This window comes from Sturnus vulgaris, chromosome 3, assembly GCF_052056855.1.
Source record: "Sturnus vulgaris isolate bStuVul1 chromosome 3, bStuVul1.hap1, whole genome shotgun sequence".
In the NCBI taxonomy this organism is placed as follows: Eukaryota; Metazoa; Chordata; class Aves; order Passeriformes; family Sturnidae; genus Sturnus; species Sturnus vulgaris.
Genome location: NC_142245.1, coordinates 92,842,891 through 92,863,826, shown reverse-complemented (window position 1 = coordinate 92,863,826; position 20,936 = coordinate 92,842,891). Strand labels below are relative to the sequence as shown.

General features: G+C 42.3%; 1 protein-coding gene across 2 annotated transcripts in view; it reads right to left on the bottom strand.

The window, feature by feature from the left end:
• Window positions 1-14,765, bottom strand: part of CSMD1 (CUB and Sushi multiple domains 1) — a 1,072,714-nt gene extending 1,057,949 nt beyond the window's left edge. For both annotated transcript variants that reach the window (XM_014869526.2, XM_088162298.1), the window contains exon 1: window positions 14,572-14,765. In XM_014869526.2, coding sequence (XP_014725012.1) covers window positions 14,572-14,638 — 67 coding nt within the window. In that variant the 5' untranslated portion in view covers window positions 14,639-14,765. The remainder of the gene's footprint in view (window positions 1-14,571) is intronic.
• Window positions 14,766-20,936: the final 6,171 nt, after the last annotated feature.

Here is a 20,936-nt window from a genome sequence, read left to right as displayed (position 1 = left end):
TGCATTTGCTAATGGCCATTGTCAGAGAAAGGTTATTTTGGTCTGATTTGATGTGACACTTTTTGCATGTTTAAATACGTGAAGACAGAAACTTAACCAAATTCGTAGGACATACACAAAATCTAGGCACAGTTTATGTCCCTGACTTAATCCTTCAGGTCTTAAGAGGTCCCTGTGCCCATCCTCAGCCTTTGTGCTAGCTGCCCCCAGTGAAGGAGTCACCACAGATTAGACCCTGGGCATTTTCTTCCTTGAGAATGTTAAACAACCATGTTGGGGAATAATAAAGAAGATATCTTATACTCCTTCAGCAAAAGAAGAAATAATAGAGTGACTGGAACAAGAAAGATAAGCTCTGCAAAAATAAAATTTTAAAGAAACAGTAAGGGAAGAAGACAGAGAAATAGTGTTTAATTATATAAATCTGATAGTGCCAGCCCTCCCAGTCCTACAAGATGAAAACCGTGGTTTTCAGCATGTGAGCATAAAGCCTGTGTCAGCCTAGCAGCTGAACTACCATGCCCATGAGGGCACCAGTCACTATTTGGGACCACATCAGACCTCCACAGCAGTGGCACCAGAACTTCCACTGAGGACTATTGCCAGCAGATGCTTTAAGTTTTGAGATATAATACCAGTTCTACTTAGTAGGACTGTATCAGTATTACTGTGTTACTGGTGGCAAAAAGGGAAGTTGATTATGCACTGCTTTCCACTAAAATAAATGCCAGCAATGGAAATCAGAAAAAGCCTTGAATAATGATTGATGGTTACGAGGGAAGTCATCTGAGATATGTCGTCTGTAAAATATGGGGCAACATGAAGCTCCCATGGCCTAAGCTTCAGAAGATAAGAGTTTTTGTTTAATACTTGTCATAAAAGAAATAACATTTCCCAGACTTGAATTTCCTGTCGCAATGTTGTCCGCATTGTCCATTTCATCTTTCTATGTCCATATAATCTTGTGTATCATGGGTCCCTATATGCTGGGATATACAAAAAAGCAAATTAATAAATCATTGCCTAATAGACTTTAAGAATAAATGTAATCATAGACAAAATATCCTAGAAAAAAATTGAGTGGAAGAGGACAAATGACAAGAGTAGGTATTGATTTTAAAAAGTGGAATAGTCCTGACTGAAAAACCCCATTAAATGCTGTCATATTTTTTCATATGTAGGTTCTTTTTTGAGATATCTTATCTTCTTCAGTGGCACTACTGAAGAATATGTCAATGAAGTATAAGAATGATTTCCATCTGCTGTCTCTGCTGAATGCTCATCTTTCCCCTGACACAGTCTGTCACCACAACAGCTCTTTTTTTTTTTTACACTGGGCAGTGCATTATCCTTCTAGAATCAAAGAGTAGTTTCTTTTTTTAATTGAGTTTTTACCCTCAGGGGACCCAATTCTTGTGCACATTCTGAGCAACACCTAAGACAACAGCAGTATAACAGAGTGGATCTGAGCAGCAAACTGCTGGTGAGACAGTGCACAAATGCTTTTGATTTACCTGTACCTGCAAGTACCAATGTTATGTGACTGTCCCAGACTGGCCCTGGCTGGATGCACATTCCCATCAAAGCTGCTCTGTCGCTCCCATCCTCATTTGGACATGGGAGAGAAAATATAATGAAAGGTTCACGGATCAAGATAAGGACATGCAGAGGTCACTCACCAGTTACTGTCATAGGCAGCATAGACTTTAATTTATTAATAATCAAATCAGAGTAGGATAATGAAAAAGAAACCCAACTCTTAAAATACATTCCCCCAACCCCTTCCTTCTCCTAGGGCACAAATTCACCCCTGATATTTTCTCTGCATCCTCCCCCTAATGGTGCAGGGGGGCGGGGAACGGGAATTACAGTCAGTTCAGGAGGAGGACTCACACTCTTCCCCTGCCCCACCATGTGATCCCTCCCACAGGTGACAGTCCTCCATAAACTTCTCCAATATGAGTCCTTCTCATGAGCTGCACTTCTTCACAAACTGCTCCAGCATGGGTCGCCTGTGGGATCCTGCCAGCAAACCTGCTCCAGTGTGGGCTACTCTTTCCATGGGTCCACAGGTTCTTCCAGGAGCCTGCTCCGATGTAGGCTTCCAACAGGGTCACAGCCTGCTTCAGGCACCCACCTGCTCTGGCAGGGATCTCTTCCATGCTACCCCATGTAAATCCATGGGCTGCAAGGTCACAGATGCTTCACCATGGTCTGCACCACATACTGCAGGGGAATCTCTGGCACCTGGAGCACTTCCTACCCTTCCTTCTCTAGTGATTTGGGGGCATGCAGTTGTTCCTCTCCCACGTTCTCACTGCTCTCTCCCAGCTGTAGTTGCCATTGCACAGGCTTTTTCTCTCTCCTTAATTAAGCTCTCTCAGAGGCTCTGCCACTGTTGCTGGTGGGCTCAGCTTTGGCCAGCAGTGGGTCCATCTTGGAACCAGTTAGCATCAGCTCTGTTGGGAGAAGCTTCTAGAAACTTCTCACAGAAGCCACCCCTGCAGCATCCCAACTACCAAAACTTGGCCCCACAAAACCAATACAGTGACAAAGCACATTCAAAATACTTATACAAATATATCCACCCTGCAAATATAGTCTGCAGAGGGATACACAATATCAAAAGAAGTTTAGTACATATTCCACAGTGATAAAACTGGGGATATACTTTTCTTCCACCAGAGCCTGCAAACCACTTATAAACAGCCGTTTTTTTTAGAAAGAAAAATGGACCTACAAGGAACTGCACCTAGTTACCATCCATGGAGGATGAATGTAAAAATGATGAATACTCATAGAGGAAATATAAGTGGAGGTGGAACTGATTGTTTTTAGTTCTGGCCATGGACAACAGGCTCCATTATGAAGTATAGACAGTAGTGGTTGAGTCAGCTTCAATCCAAATACTGATTTCTGTTTGCTTTGTAATCACAAATATTTTGTTCCAGGCTACATCAGATCTAGGTTGGTTTTTCATTTGTTTACAGGGTTTTTTGTTGTTGTTGTTAGTTCATTTGTTTTTTCTCAGTTGTGGTTGTTGTTTTAATATACAAAATTACTTAAATCCAGCAGTTTTAAAGAAAAATTTCAACTTCCCTTGAGGAATTCTTCTTCCTGAAACAATAACACAACACTGATAGGTTTGGAAACTGCTTAATTCAGATACTACCTAGGAGATAACAGTAGTAAGTGCTTAATATGGTTGTCTATTCATTTCCTTTACAGCACTCTATTGCATTCAGATTCTGAAAATTCTCAAGTGTAATAGTTAAGTACAGCACAAATTTTTTTACGTTTAAAACTGCTGATATCTGCAATTTTCTCTTATGGCAGTGGAACTGCAGGTATTTGGCACTACAATCTAGGCTCTTGACTGCAAACAGTACCTTCTGCCCTCCTCCCTGCATCCTTAAACTTAGTGCTAAAGCTTGTTCTGCAGGTAAAATGAGCTCAGACATGTTTTATAGTTCAGTATGGCCATGTTATATTATTCAACCAATGGATCTTCTCTTCCATGAAATATTTTTGAAAAAGAAGAGTTTTTTTTCTTCTGAACGCCTAGTATGTTATGTATCGTAAATACTCCATTCACAAGTCTGTTTCTTTACCAAATATTCTGATAAGTATCATTTTTCCAAACTCTGGATAAACTGAGATGCATTACCAGTAAAGTGGACTTACAAAGTCAGTAAGGTATTAGGACAGAAATAAAAATCTCTATACAACATGAAATCTTGAGAACCCATCCTACAGTCCTTATTCAGTCAGCTCCCATTCTGAAGGCAAGAGGATAGAAATGCTTGAGAAAAAAACCTGTGCTTGTAGATGTTGAAATTACTGTGTTCAAACTAGCATGAAAATAAAATAGTGTAAAGGAGATGCATGAGGTGAACTGACAGAAGGCTCTGGCTCAGTCACCTTATTCCATATATAGAAAGTATATATCTGTATTTACCATTTCTAATGACAGGAATTCAGATTTATGGATGCAACAAGAATAAACACTTATTAAAAATAAATGAGGTGTCTCTGTTTAAAGAGAACTAGTAATTTGAGTATATATGACAAAAAAGGAAAACAGAATTCACTTTGACAAAACAACTTCTCAATTTTCCTTCTAATGTGATATGACTCATCTCAAATCTATTGCAAAGCGGTAAACAAACTACACCAACACAGTGACCATCATCTGCCAGGAACATTTTAAAAAGAAAACCATTACTGAGCTACTTTTCTTGTCTTCTATACAGAGAAATGTATTTTCCCAGCAGAAACTGCATTTCCCATTATCTTCTTTCCATTTATCATGTTTTCATCAGTGCTAACAGCAACCTAAGAAATACCTGATTACGCCAGTAATTTATTTCTTAGGAATTAAAGTAAATTAAATTAATTTGGACTAGTTTTAGTTCTTTTTCAAAACAGTCTATTTCAATTAAAACAAATAACAAGAGGGAAGTTCAGTTTGATTACTAATAACATTGTACAGGGGACTTATCTGGGATAGCAATTCAAATATGCAGACAACAGCCTTTTTATTTTTACTTCTCATTCATTGAACTAATGTTATAATTGTAACTGTAACAAAAATAAAATGTTTCGTCCATCTTTGTTCAATAATCCTTCTGTAATCTAATTACCTCAAAATAACTGCAAGATAAAATACTGTCTTGAGGATCAAAATGACAGCTATAAGCTGAGCTCTCCACTATTCATCATCCAGTCTTATTTTTATGATAACTTTTTATTATTATCCCATAGTTAAAAAAAAAACCACACTTAATAACACATCTGAAGTCAGCTTCACTGCTGATATAAATCATCAGAGATCCACAAAGAGAGTTACATGATGTTATATTTTTTTGCAATAGTTCTTGTTTGTAGATCTTACAGTCTTTTGGGTCAGGTTCCTTACTGTGCTAAATGATACTAAATTTTAAAAAGAGAGCAACTTCAATTTCCAAAATATCCCCTGATTCATTGCTTTAAAGAAATTACTTCGAAGCTTCTCAGGAGTTGACAAGAAAAATCTAAATTGTCATGGCAACATGGGTTGAAGAAATCCTTCTTTGCTGTTTGCATAGATCATCTCCATGCTATCAGCCTGTTTACTAAATCTTGCTAAAGAAAGCAATTAAAGGTTAACCTTTCCTCAGAACCAAATAAATTGTGTAACCAGTGAAAGCCAGTAAAGTGAGATACATTTCAGATAGGTAAAAAAATTTGAGGCATCATTTATCTTTAAGCAAACGACACCAAGTTGCAGGGCAGACTGGAGGGAAGTGTCAACATCCAGCAGGACAGGCTTGAGAGTTGACCCTGTGCAAACCTCATGAAATTTAACAAGACAGATTGTAAGGTCCTGCACAGGAGTTGGGGCAATCCCAAGCATAAACACAGGCTGGAAAGAGAATGGTTTGAGAGCAGCCCCGAGGAGCCTGGGGGTGTTGGTGGATGAGAACTCCAAATGACACAGCAATGTGCACTTGCAGCCCAGAAAGCCGAGCATATCCTGAGCTCCATTGAAAGAAATGGGACCAGCTGGATGAGGGAGGGAGATGATTCTGCCCCTCCACTCCCTCTCATGAGACCCACCTGGAACACTTGTCCAGCTCTGGGCCCCTGACATAGGAAGACTGTATCTGTGGGAGCAAGTCCAGAGAGGACCATGAAGATGATCAGAGGGCTGGAGCATCTCTCCTATGGTGACAGGTTGAGAGAGTTGGGGCCGTTCAGTGTGAAAAAGAAAACTCTCCAGGAAGACCTTAGAGCACCTTCCAGTACCCAAAGAGGGCCTACAAGCAAGACTGAGGGACTTTTCACAAGAGTATGAAGTGACAGGACAAGGGGGAAAGGCTTCAATCTGAAGGACGGTATATTTAGATTAGACATTATAATGAAATTCCTGACTGTGAGGATGGTCAGGCACTGCAACAGGTTGCCCAGAGAAGCTGTGGATATTCCATCCCTGAAAGTGTTCAAAGCCAGGTTGGATGGGGTTTTGAGGTCCCTACATGGTCTAGTGGAAGATGTCCCTGCCTGTGGCAGGGGAGTTAGAATGAGGTGATCTTTAAGGTTCTTCCCAACCCAAACCATTCTGTGATTCTAAACAGCATTTCTGTGGTCAACTTCATAACAAACTAAGAGTTTGAATTTTCTTTAATGTTATTAGACTTGTTCTAGCATTCTTGTTTCAATGCAAGCTGTCTGTGTGATATGTGGCTATAACAAGGACAAGATAAAAAGTCTTTTAAGGTTAATGAGACTTTTTTAATTCTGTGAGTTTAACAAGGACCTTAACTTAGGACCTTGAGATCAGGTCCTAACTAGTTAAAATCTGTTGCAAAGCAACCCAAACTACTTAAATGACAACTAGAGTCTATGTCTAATTTATCTACTTCTGCATAGCAGAATGCTTTTTATACCCACAATTAGTTTCAAGTTAACTACATTATGTACCAGGTAAAAAGAATGGAAGATTTCTGTATTTTCATTTATGTTAATTAAATTTCACAATAAAGCCTTCCCTATACAGATTTCACAGGAAAGTTAAACAGAAACAATTGAGTACATCTAATGATCAAAATGCTACTCCTGATGTCACTGTTGACTTCATAAGATCTATTAACACTACATTCTTCAGTGTAACAGCCACTGCAAACAATGGGTCAAAATGTGTGCTGAGGATATTTAAGTGCTAAGATAATCAATTTAATTTCTCGAGAGAGATATCTACAAATGCAGAGAGTCACTGATTATGATATTAGCAGTTGTTGGATTGAACTGTGGTTCTGCAAGTGAATTATAAAATGTTTCCCCCTCCCACTCAAAAAAAATGCTTGGTATGACACAATCTATGTATTATAAGAAACATCAGCAGGATACCAATAGAGAATCTGGCTGCTGGGGCAAAGCTAAAATAGCGTACTTAGTCACTTGAATGCAGTCAGCTTCTGCATTGATATCCCACAAACATTAGTGAGAACAGTGTGATTTGTCATGACCATTTGTTTCACAGCAAGAAGCATGCAAAATTAGTCTAAAAATAAGCTAAATTTAGCTTTTTTTATTTTAGCAAAGTCGCTTTTTCAAAAATTTCACTGTTGTGTAAACATCATTCTTTCTTTCCTTTTTTCCTTGCCCTCACAGTCACCTGAATTTCTCTGCTAGGTCCAGAGCAAGGCAGGTTCTGTAAGCTCATGTATATCTGCAATATCTAGACACTTGCTTCCTAACATCAGCTGCTTCTTGACAACGTGACCTCCCTGCTCCTCACAGCTCCATCTGTGCTGTACAGCAGCAGTGTGATGTGGGTCCTGACTTCCATGGTGTGTGTTATGTGCACCATGACTTCAGGCTGGACCCCAAGGTGCTCATTCAAGGCAAGCTCAAGCACAATGCCCAAAACCAAGCCTAAGATCTCAGTGTGTTCTGGATACACTCTGCACAGCAAGCCAAGCTAACCCATCCATTTCAGCAGCCAGCATTGCAAGCACAGTGAGGATGCTTCAAATCCTAGCTACAGCTGGGCCAATATTTAAAAAAGAAAATAATCTGGTTGTGGTCCCCAGTGTGTCCCCTTGAACCCAACTTTCAAGTACAGGGCAAGGCAGGCTGCACTTTTGTTCCCAGTGCACTGTAAATTGCTTGTGTTTCAGCACCAGTGTAAGCAAAATAAAAGTTTGAGTATCTGTATTCTTTTGGAGTTTATGTGTGAACACAATATGGCAAGTAATGCAGGTCAAAGGAAGTAAACAATGATTTATGCAATATTATATCATGGCTATATTTGATCTGCAAATCACAGGATGGGTAAGGGGGAAAAAATATCCCTAGACCCAGATTTGCTCTGTGACAAATGTCAAAGGTTTGCAGCGAACATCAGAATTATAAGAACATTTAACTTAAAACACTCATACATAGGTTTAGAAACTATTCTCTAGCAAAAAAACCCCAAACAAACAAACAAAAAACAAACAAAAAAAAAAAACCCAAAAAACAAAAAACAAAAAAAAGGAAAATATCAGAGAAACAAGGGAAAAAAAACCCAAAGAACATTCCAGTTTGGCAAAATTGCATGAAAAAAACATAGCCTTGCAATTGAACACAAGGCATGAAGGAAGTACTGCAAAATGTAATTTTTAAATGCTGAGCATATTTCATGCAAATTTGCAAAACAAACACTGCATTAAAAGTTTTATTCATTACTATTTATTCAGGTCTGTGTCAGCTGCAGTGCTGCAAATGTTTCTTTTGGAAAGCCACTGTATAACATAGACATGAATATGGAACATGATTCTGGACTTCAGTATCCATAGTATACTATAAGACAGATATAAAACATCCAGAGACTAAAATGATACTAGGTTTTTTCATAATGTCTTTAAAGGAAAAAGCAGAGAAAAAAATTGAAGTAAGGTAGAGGTCAGATGTTCCGAGATACCAGAGATAGTGTTTAAAAATAAATTGCTTCCATATATACATAAATACATTAATTTTATCCAGTTTTGTTGCTGTGATTCATCTAGTTTTCCTTTTTTTGAAGTCAGTCATGGATGCAAACCTTGTCAGAAGTTCTCATCCACAAGAGCTCAAACCAAACAGGGTATGACTCCACCATTCAGTTGCAATATCTACTTTGTCTGGATTATTTGGAGTAGCAATCTGTTCAAAAGTAGCCAATTGAGCTATTTCTGAAATCAATACAAATTTCAGTTTCCAATGCAGCAGAATTAGGCTCTCGGAACTGCCTGAAGTTACCTTTTACTGGACAGCAATGAGACAAGAAATTTACTTGAAAGAAGTCAAATCACTATTTCAGAATATGCATGAATGTATCACTAAAATGCATAATTAAATAATTTAAAAGCTGTAAGAAACTGTGATTAATTTTTATAATGGAAATTAAACATTACTATAATTGCTAGAAATTGTGAATTTTTTTCTTATTTTTTGCTAAAAGCAGATCATTGATGATATTCTGATTAATCAAGAGTTCTGGTTAATCATCAGCAATGTAGGAGTGATTAAATCTTGCTTTGTCCTTTAAATGAATCTGTCCTCCAGGTAAAAATGGAAAGAAACTACCATCACTTTCTTTTCATTTTTTTTTCTATATGAGAAAGAAATGCAGAAAAAAATATTTTCTCTGAGAAAGTAAGACTTGTTATTAGAAATAAGATGCATTATTACTCTTGAAAGAGCACATGCATGCTTCCATTTACCATTCAATTACTAAATGCAGACAACAGATAAATGTTGCCTTTGGGTGTCAATGTAATACTAACAATAATCTAAGTAATTTGTATAAGTAGTTATTCCTCTGAGAAATCTTGTAACAAATACAGTGTAGATTTTCTTAAATGCAATAGAAATGTCATATAGTGGAATGAAGTCTTTCATCCAGACAGAACAAAGATGTGTCAGGACAAAGAAAGATCTCACAGCTTTCCTCAGGCATTAATGCCATTTTTCCCCTATTTCAAAAGTTTGTGGTTGATAAAAAATGGTTTAAGGGAAATTATAGCTGGCGTAGAAAAGTAAAATTTCTAAGTAAAAGAAAGTGATTCATACACATGAGGAGAATTTCCATATGATTCTTATTCTTTGCTCACTGCAAAAATTGGAAGAACATCCAATTTATCTCAGTCTAATACAGCTAATTTTGCAGCCATATGGAGAACTAGAGGCCAGATTCTTATTCTGTGACCCTTACTTGAATCCAGTTGTACACTTGAGTTTTATTAGAGATCAGGTCTCAGGTTTATGCTGCTGCTTCGGTGGATTGTACAGCTAAACCAGCAATTCCCCTTTCCACACTGCATCCCCTGCCGGCTCCAGGCAGCCCGGCACTAGCTGCAGTGTCTGTGCTCACATGGAAAACTGTTTGCCAGCAGAATAATGTCATCATGGCCAAAGAGAAACACGATGGTTCAATACAGATTTGAGCAAGATGAAATTACATCTTATCTTTAAATCCACTGGAGGTTTTATACTGTGACACTATCAAGCAGTTGCTTCTCCCAGGAAAGGTTACATGAGGGAGTTTAATGTGAAGGTGTACAGATTACATCTTGAAAAAGTTGAAAACAGTGGTCCCTGAGGCTTTCCAGCCTTTCTATAGAGCATGGTAAATCTTGAACGCATAACTCAAAATACTTACCGTTTCAGATTGTTCCTAATGTGTTTGGACAAGAGTTTTTATTAGAAAAATAGTGGTATTGTAATAATGTGATGTAAAAATAGTGCTATTGAGGCGTAAGTGCCATAGATGTCTTTTTTAAAACTTGCTTATATCAATGCATATGTAATACTAATACCACACCATGAGTAAAAATAAGATTAAGTGCTTGTACAGACGAAGCAGTCTGCAAGGGGAAAAATGACAACTGTCCTTCCCAAATAAAAAAACTCTTCTCTCAGATCAAAATCATACGTCTGTATAAAGGGACATTAGAGTGAGAGTCAGTAAAATAGACAGATTTGCTGTACAGACAATCTGCAGAATGCAGATTAATCTGCAGGTTATCTATACAAATCAGAGAGGGTACTGAAGTGGCCTCACAGATTTCAATACATCCCGAAATTCCACGTGTGGTTATGTGCCTGTAAACCATCTCCAGCTCCTCACACCAGTGTCCTGTTCCACACACACACGAGAAACTGAAAAATCTTTACTGGCTGACAGTGGGAATTCAAACTCAACTATGGGTTCAAGAGTCTAAAATGAGTGCTTGGGGAATCTTTGTTGAATTCATATGCTCTCTACTACATTATATTCAAGGTGACCAAGTTTCCTATTCCTATACATAGTTAAGGATATCATATACATATCTCGGTGCAAAAAATAGGGCAGATACAGATCTTACCAAAAGGTAAATGAATTTTTACTTTAAAATATTACATGGTCAGAGCTGGATTATTCTATGCTATGTCTTTCTATGTCAAATTCCTCATTGAGCTGGGGGATGGAGAATGCATCCATCAAATACTCAGTTTTACAGCTGGGTGTTCAATACCTCGCTCTGATGTTCTTTTAAAAATTCCCTTTTTTCAGATCATTTTGCCCAGAATTGCTTTAGTCTTCTCTGGAAGAGAATGGAGCCTCTCTAGAGAGACCAGCCACACATTTTGAAAAGCACTGCTTTGGAGGAAAAAAAAGACTTTAAAAGAGACAAACACTCTTAGTCCAACAGGAGTAGGCCTTAAACAGAGTGGTAACTTTGTGTGATGTAGTTAGAGCAATTATTTTGACAAAGTGATAGCAGCAAACAGAAGGTACATAAAATGTTTACAGATTTATTTATTTATTTTTTTTAAACAAAATCCTGAGCTGTAGATGTGAGAGTCCTTTCACTGTCTGCATCTAATTTAAGAACAGAAGTGTTTTCCCTTTGCTATTTCCATTAATTTGAATGATACCTCTGTGCATAAGCCTGCTGTACATTTAGTTTGAGGCAATTAGGTGGCAATGAAGGTGCTGTATTTGGTTATCTAAACACGTCCAGGAAATTACCTTGAAAACATGTACTGGCACTACTCTAGGTATTAAGTAGTATGTATTTCTACTGAATCTAGGTTCTACTGAATATAGGTTGTCCACAAACATTAAGTCACAGCAGAAACTTATTTCACTCTTTTTTTTCTTGAATTTTCGTCTGAATTCAGTCTAAATCTACCATTTGTTCTATACCAGTCTGAATTTTTACTGAAATCTTACTGATGTGTTTTGTCTGTCAAGAAAATCAATAGGGTTTCTTATGTTTGCTTTTCCTACAACATAACATACCAGAATTAGCAAATGGCTCTATAAACAAGCCCATCTTAACATGCATAGCTGAACACCATGCTGTCTGTCTTGTTGAAGCATAATTGCTATGATAGGGTAGCTTCTGGGAAAGCGGTTCCTTTAAACAACTCCATACTAATTTCCCTTGATGTTTAAAGCACAATGAACAAGGAAGAATTCCCCAAATGTTTTCCAAAACACTCAGGTCCATCAATCAGAATAAATCAGTCCAAAGAAATGTATAGAAGTGCACCTCAAGTCTAACACAGCGAACGATGGTGAATGTTCATTTTCATCTTTCCTTGTTCCTTAAAAAAGTTACAGAAAATTCCACAGCAACAAAGGGTTTCCATTTCATTTCATAACGAGGAACAATGTAGAAGGCAATCCACCTGTCATTTTACTGAAAGATATGGAAACGCCTGTGGCAACACCTCCAGAAATTCAACACTTGTTTCTTTTTTCTCCTATAAAACCCCCAAATCAAGCAAAACCTGGATTAATTCCTTTTAGAGTGACCAAATTATTTGATAGCAAAGGGCTGGTAAAACAGGGCTCTGAGGATCTAATAATTAAAATTATTTCATGTGCTCCTGAGACCCTGGGTCTTTATGTTACTAAGGAAGGAGTTTTTTCACTCTCTAAAGTATAAATGTAATTTCAGCCTCAGGATTACATTTGACTAAATATAGATACCTGTGCTCAATTGCCTGGGAAGGTAAACGGGAAGGAATTATGTCAACTGTCCCCGATGGTTCCCCTTCAACCTGTTGTTTGACTTCAATATTAAGTCAGTCTTTAGCCTTTAAGTGGGTGTGTCGCTGCTTCGCATTAAGCAGGTATAATTACACTCTGCAGAGCAGCATCAGAGGCAGTGCCCAAACGTTCCTGGCAAAGCCTTTGTATGCAAGCAAAACACGTCGGATCGTCGCTGAATAACCATGATCCAGCCTCCAGCTTTTCGTATGTGCTGTCAGCCATGAAAAGAAAACACTTAAATGTCAAACGGTATAACCAGCGACAGTGTATTTAACAAATGAGTCGCGGGTGTCGGCCCGCCCCGGGAGCGGCGTGGTCGCGGCAGCAGCAGCCCCGCGTCCCGCGGTGGCCGGGCCCCGAGTGCGGCCGGGGGAGCAGCGACCCGGAGCTCCCTGTCCTGCCCGGCCGGGCCGTGCCCCGGGCAGCGCCGGGGAGCCCCGCACCTGTGCGGGCTGGGAGCGGTTGCCCAGCCCCGCCGGGCGGGCACCGGGGAAGGAGGCACCTGGGGCTGTGGGGGGTGGAGATGCTGGAAGTTTGGGTAGGGCGGCCACGCCGAGAAGCCCCCGCCCGCCCCCGGCTGTGTGTGCTGCCGGGCACAGCCCCATTTCCAGGAGCCGCGGATTCACAGCCCAGGAAAGCCGTGCGCCTTTCTCGCCCCGCTCCTTTCCCACCGAGGCAGCCGGGTGGCGTTGCCCGGTAGACCGCGGCAGCGGCAGGATACGGGAAGAGGAGGGATGCCATCGGGCTGGTGCGGAGCCGCAGCCGCTCCTCCGGACCGGGCAAAGCTCCTGCCCGGTTCCCAGCAGCCCGGGCTGGCCTTCTACCGCTTCTGCCTGCAGATCACGGCCGGAGGCTACCGGAGGGAAGGCATCCTGCCGTGCTGCCGAGGTGGGCGAGGGAACCCGACCGTGGGCACCCGCAGGACAGGAAAGGCTCCAGCCTCGCCCGCTAACCCGGGCCGCGGTAGCCCTGCTCCCCCCGCTTCAGCCGCCCCCGCACCGAAAAGAGCAGTGAGAAAAATAAAATGGTGGGAACGATGTAAAGCGCCTTGGAAGGGTTAAGGGAGACTCAGACAGTACAAACCGCAAGGGGAACCGTCATCCCGGAGGCAGGCAGAGCAACCGGGAGCGAGGTGGGGAGAAGACAGAGGCTGTATCGGGGACAGGTGCTCAGCTGCGAGCTGCCTCGCTCCCTCCCTCTCTCTCTCTCACACACACACAGACTCGCATCTCTGAAAGCGCAGGGCTAATGAGAGACGAAGTGAATAATGGGGAAGTTGTTGTCTCCAGCGATGAGGCAAGTAATGGGGCTGAGGCCAGCACTGAAGTTGTGTAACCAAATTCTCCACCGTCACCCCCTCGTTTCTCCACCCTCCCCCATTGATTTTAAGGAGAAACCCAGCTGAAATTTGGAGACTCTCTCCAACGCACACCCAGCAGAGAGGAGTCCTCTTCCCTCAGGCACGGGCAGGCAGCTGGCGGAGGTGTCCCCGGCGCCGCATCCCCGCCTCCGCGCAACTTGCGGGGAGCGGAGCCGGCTGAAAGCAGGCGGAGGCGGCTCTCCGCGACCACCCACTCCGCGCTCCCCCTCGACCACGGCAAAAGCCGGGGAGGCGGGAGGAGGGGAGATCTAAACTTGCCAGCCCGGGGACTGTCCCTCACACGGCAGCGAGTGCCGTTCGTGCGTGCGCGGAGAGCGAAGTGTTCCCAAACTCCGGCGCTGCCCAGGCGGCTGGATGCGCACGGCTCCGCTCGTGGCGTCGCAGCGGCTGCTGCCCAACTCCAGGGGGCTGGTTTCTCCCGGGGGAAGTGACCGGCCGAGAGCAGAGCCCTCGGGGAACACCGGCGGGAGGTGGGAGGCAGGGAGAAGGGAGACCAGGCTCGAGGAGCCTGCTGTTTGCCGGAGCAGAAACGAAGCGAGGGAGAGAGCTCAACCGAGCGGCAGACAGAGATTTAGCTGAGGGGTTATGAGTGCCGTAGCCACAGCCTATATGAATGCAATGCAAGAAACCCGAATCTTACCCTGAGCTGCAGTGAGGAGCCCCGCGCAGAGAACCAGCAGAGACTTGAATTTCCTCCACGCAGTCATGTCTGCAGTTATTCCACACACACACACACTCTCACACAAAACCCCCGGCGGCTCTTCTCGGCTGCGACCGTGTCCTCCGAGCGGCAGCGGGGCTAAGGACAGCGCCAAATAACCACGACAGGGCGAGGAGAGGCGGAGAGGAGCGGTCCGGGTCCCGAGCGCCGCGCAGCGCCCGGCGCCTCCTGCAGGACTGCGCGGGCGGCTCGCTCCGCTCTGCTCACAGACAGCATCAGTCCCGCGCCGCGGCGGGGCTGCGCCGCTCAGCGCCCGCGGAGCCCCGGCGCTGCCGGCCCGCCGCCCGCCCAGGGGAGGGCAGGGCGCCGAGGGAGGGACGGGAGGCACGCCCGGGGCCGCGGGCAGCGCGGCATGCACGGCCGCCGGCGGGGAGAGCCGGGCAGCGGCGGCGTCGGCAGGAGAGGGATGCGGAGAGTGCGAGGAAGAGGAGGAGGAGAGGGAGGAGGAGGAGGAGGAGGAGGAGGAGGAGGATAAGGAGAGAAGAGGGAGGGAGGGATCGCGGCGAGAGTAGCGCAGGCAGCGCAGCGGAGCGGCTGCCAGCCACACGAGAAGCCGCCGCCGCTGGACTCAACCATCACTTCCCACGGAGAGGGGAAGGGGCCGGCGCTGTGCAGCCGGCGCTCGCCGAGCCCGCAGCCTCCCCGCGCCGCCGGACGGCCCCGCACGGCCTCCCGGGGCTGCTGCCGGCTGCCCAAAGGCCCCGGCGGAGCGATGGCTTTCCCCGGGCCCGGTGTCCCCCGGCGCGGAGAGGGGTCGTGGCTGCAGGGCTGCACCTGCCCGGGAGGCTCCTGCTGCCATTCCCTGGTGTCCTGTCCCCCAGCTCTGCCTGCAGTTCGCCTCCCCCAGCCACATGCGGGGTGCTGGTGGTGCGGGTGCTGGGGTCCCTTGTCCTAGGTGAAATTACTCTTTGCTTTTGTCTCCGCTCTTGAGAGAGGAAGGCTTTCAGGTCCAAAATGTGCCCTGCTCGTTTCTGCTAAGTTGTTCATCGGAACAAGATGTTGTTCCTGAGGAGAAGGAGACAAGCCAATATCTCCTTGTGGAGCACTGCTTTTCTTTATGTTGCCATTCTCGAGAGCTCCTGTTGCCAAGAGGAATTTCTGCTAGAGGAATTAGCAGTCCTTTCCAAAAGTAAAGAAAAAACAATCAAATTATGACATGGTAGTATGCACCAGAGGCTTCCTCACCACCAGCTTCGAGCAGGAAGGGTTGGTTGCTTGAGCCCGAGGGAAAGGAAATGGTGACCAAGACCATCATGTCACAGGTCCCCATGCTCCATGATTCCAACAAGGCTTTCTGTGCCAGGCCTACCTTCAAACGGGTGGCAAAAACGTGCTCAACCCTGACTTTCAATCCAGTATGAATTGTCACCATCATTGTACGCTGGGCTTGACTCCATAATTAATGCTTACCTATATCCGTAATTAAAACACAAAGGCTCATAGAAAGGAAAGACAGAAACACCAGCCCTTTTGGAAAGGTAGCTTCAAGGTTGTAATTATTCACTTATGATGAGGTTTTTTTCGTGGATAAATATGCAAAGTTGTTTTCTCGTTGTAAGTTGCATGAAGGTGGTGAATGGGCACTGAACGAGGTAGGCTGACTTTGTAATAAGCTTGTATTTATGTAAAAACGTTGTGGTTCTCACTCGGAAAAAAAAAAAAAAAAAAAAAAAAAAAAAAAAAAAAAAAAAAAAGAAAAAGAAAAAGGAAAAAGCCGAGCCAAGCAGGCTGCCGAGCCAGACGTGGCATTGCTGCCATCTCGTGGCAAGCGCTCCCTCCCTGCCGGGCCCGGGCTGCAGCTCCTTCACTGCCTTTCCCCACAGCTCCCAAACCCACTGCCTTCTGAGCACTTCCACAGAAGGGATCTGGCTTTAGTTAGCATTCATCATGTTTTAAGAACACCTCCGGGACTCATTTTTTTCCATTCGTGAAAGCAAAATGATGCTAATACTTGTTAGTACCAGACATCATGTAGTCAAGCTGCTGTGCAGAATTCCCCAGTCAGAGCTGCTCAGGCTCATCCACTTATCCTTGTCAAAGGACTGGAGGGAGTTTGTTATAGATTGTGAGAAAGATGGAAATGGGCACCAAGCTTGAGACTTGCTTTCTGGCATCGAGTTGTCTGAGGCTCAGATTTTTGAAATGAGCAATTGTTTGCCTTGCATCTGGCACAAAAATTTTTTGTTTTGTTGTGTTGTTTGTTAAGTTGGGATAGTTGAAAAGTCGTAAATAAGCATCATTTATAGCTGCCTGTGTCTAATTGAAAGCAGTAATGATGGTGTCATTTCTTGCTATGCTGTTTCAGTGAGCACTCTTGAGAAGTTGCTGTTTAGTCCTACTCATGGCAGATTCTGCCAAAGCTCCAGTATGATATAATATAATATGTGCCTTCTTGGTCTTGACTCACACAGCATAGATTTACTGTATCTGAGGCCTTCTGTTCTTCTGAGGATTTTCTGGGCTTCATTGAACTTTTGGGACCCAATTCCTTCTGTTTTGAGCTATGCAAGTGTTAATTTCTTCCCTTTATATCACACAGATAGAATAAAATAACAGAACATCACAATCAGTATGATTGCAAAAGATACCTTCTCTCCTTTCTTGCTTCCTATGACAGTAAACCATAATGCATGAACTTTGTCTGCCTTTAACACGTTACCATTTGTCACCTGAGATCGTGCCTTACTGAGATAAACAAAATAGCCCCCCCCCCCGAGAAGATTTTGGTCTCTCAACAGACTCAGGTAGCTGTCACAGTGACTTTTACAAACCTTGTGTGACTTTTTTTTTTTTCCCCCAAAGCCAAAAAAGCCAGCAGATGACTCTGGAACTGAAGCATGGCATTCCAGGAGGAATCTCCACCAACCTGACAGGAGCTCAATGTGGAACTGCAGTACCTAAACATGGTAATTACAGGATATGGTCTAACCTAATGACTGTAATATCTCTTTTGTATATTAAGTACCTAATGTACTACCATAAAATCCACGAATTTATGAGTTTGAACAGAGGCAATATTTCTCTCTATTCCCTATAGACGGTATGGGGAGTGTATATGTCAAGACTATTTGTACTAATCAGAGTGATTTAAAGGTAGCTTGACAGGTATTTATTTTCAGTTGAGAGCTTGTCCTTTTGTTCCTCTATGCCATATAAAACAAAGGTCTGAAAGGTTAGATTTCCTCTTTTTAATTTTTTTTCAGCTTGGTATGTTAATAATATTGAATCTATATTCTATCTATGTTGTCATTTTATGGGAGGAAGAAGAATCTTTCTGTAAGGTGCACCTATCCAAGAAAAACTACTCATTCAGAATATACCCAAAAACATACTATATACTTATTAAAAAGGGATGTTTGTGGAAACCCATAGCCACAATCTGTACTTGCCACTGGACACAGAAGTCTGTAGCTTTCTGCCAGAAGGTTATTTTGAAATTCAAAATGTCAAAGCTTAAAAATTTAAAATATTATGTTGGAGAAAAAATCTATAAGAAGATAGTCTTCAGCAGAACAGAAATTCAGTGTGAGGAAGTCAGAAAGTAGAAGTGTTCTCCATGAGCAGCTTCAGCCAAATGGTTTTTTGTCACATAAGCCATTTAGTTGTGAGCAGAAACAGAGATCATAGTTCCAAATATTCTCACTTAGCACATTCTCTTTTCAAGAACTCTGCTTTCAGACTTGAAATATTTAATGATTTCTTTAATCATAACAGTCTTCTAGGCTGGAACAATTAAAAAATATTTTTATATACATATATTTCTTACCACATTTTGTTATACCATAAAGAATAAAAAGGAGGCCCTGCCACCTTGTCTGTCTACAGTTTAAAAAATTGTTTCTTGTGCTTAGGTTGGACTCTGCTTCCTTTTTGTAGTAATGTTGTGTCCAGACTAGAATCTCTTGTAAGACTGACAATAACGATGACATCTGTAATATCAGCTACAATCACATCATTGTTTTATTTACTACCAGCACAGGCCAATAAATGTAAGTGTCAATAGCCTTCTAAGCTGGAGAAAGAAGGAGAAAACAAGGAAAAGGTGGTTACAGGCTGTCAGGCAGGACACTTCAACGGAGTACTGGTCAGCAAAGAGGATATCATTATATTGTTCAAGAGGGCTTCTGGGTGGCCTGCTCCTGCTCTGCCATATTGTATTCCCCTCTGGAATGCTTAGTTTAGGGGAAACAGTTGGCAAAAGTGTTGGGGAAAATGTACGTTGCATGTTTTAAAGTACTGTCAAGCACTACTTAGCTCCTCAGAGGCAGGCTCTAACACACTTTCTTTTCAGAGCACCTACACTGGTCCCATCTGTCCTTAAGGAGACATTAATAATTTATGTTAGGAAGATGAGACTTTTGAAAGACATTTCTGCCTTTGAGGGAAGGTGGAATTTGTAGGTAGTAACCTTTAGGGTGCCTGTAGGAGACAACATCAAGATCATTATTCCACTTAGGCACTGTTTTTCAGAGGTTTAAACATTTTATCTTTGGAGGGTTAACAGAGGAAAAGGGAACTTTGTTGTAGTAGTTCAATGAAAAAAAGATTATTTGTTTTATTGTTAAGCATAAGAAGATTCTGCAAAGCATGAGGTATGACTATGCAAGGCTAATAGGATAACAGTAGCTAGGATAATGGTCTAAATAGAAAAGTAAGTCAGTATTTTGACAGCAAGTAAAATGTGACAGTGTCAGCAGGCTTTGAGAATGAAAAGTAGTAACGTCTGTCAGATGGGAGAGATATGGAAGAAGCAGAGAAGAGAGGTCAAAAATAGCTCAGAAAACAATTGGTTTTTGGCAAAAATCTAATTGGATATGGGAAAGGCAACACTACATTTGTCCAAGATGGAAAGATCCTGCTTTCATTGAGACAGGATAGATTTTTGGTTGTGAGGAGTCTTTGGTCATACCTGTCAGGAGGGCTCCATACGTAAGTGTACTGAGTCTAGTTACTTCCCTTGAGCTGTCCTACCTGAGTGACCATGGTGCTGAATGATGTACACCTATGCAGCATCCTAATTATGAGCACACACTGACTTATTAAGAAAGTGCTTGGTTTAGCATCTGGTGAACTGCTGCTAACTTAAGCTATTTGTTTAATCATTTGGAAGAGTCATGCTTCAACCTGGCCCTCTTGGTGTGGTTTCCTCATGCTAAGTCTTACATCTCATTTAGTTTTGCAGCCCAGTTGATAGAAACTAAAGATCTTCTTGTGTGTTAGGAAAAAGACTTAAGTTATATCCTTAACTCATATTTTGAGCTAACTGGCTGAAAAAGAAAGGTTTAGTGTGTAAGAAAGGATAGGCTGTCTGTTTGATTCATGATGCATTGGAGATGATGGCTACGTATACATGAGGATATGTCAGAGGCAGGCTGAGATTTCAGTTTGGACATAAGGAGATTAGTCTGGAGTAGACTAGTATATCTCTGAGTCATTAGCAAACAGATGGTAGTTGAATTTGTATTTGCTGATGAGAAACAAGGTGTAGAGAGAAGAGAGAAGGAAAACAAGGACAGAAAACCCACACAATGATTTGAAGAGTGGGTGAGAAGTATGTTCTCAAATATACTACCTTAGCAATCAGGTTAAGAGGGAATTGATGAAGATAGAGTCCTATACTGCTTTAAGAAGAGTTCTATATTAGGTCCAAACGGACAAAAATGGAGTCTTCCTAAACTTTCGTTTTGGGAGATTGAGGAATTAATAGTTTCTTAGGGCCCTGAAGGAGGGCAAGATTAAATCAGAGAAAACAAGTTGTTTCAGAGGGATTCCTAAGAATGTTACAATAACTCTAATATCCTTCTTGTGTTCTCATTTTCCTTCCATAAAGAATGAGCTGATACCCGGGAGTTGAAAGTGAAATAGAAGGAAATGTAGGTAAAATCATGGAAAAGACTAATCCATAAATAGAGGGGTAAGTTGTCAGAAGAGAGAAAAGAGGACGAGTACAGATCATGAGAAAAATGGTGAGAAATTATGATACTGATCATGAAAGAAGTCAGATGGCTGGGTGGAATGGAGGCATTGAAGCAGCTAAAGAAGTAAATCAAAGTAAACACAGAAGAAACTTTTGAATCCATGCTCAGGAGAAAAAAAAATGTTAAGAGTTAATGGTTAAAGGAGGAAATAAAAAGGTGTAAAGCTAAACCAAGGGTAATCTTAAGTAGGTGTTTAAGAGTTGTCATAAGCACCTCTTCTGGCTAAGGTACCTGAATTTTATATTCCTTATTAGATACTGCTCCCAATTGAGGCTTAGACCACTATTGTGGAAGTGGGAAGCTTCA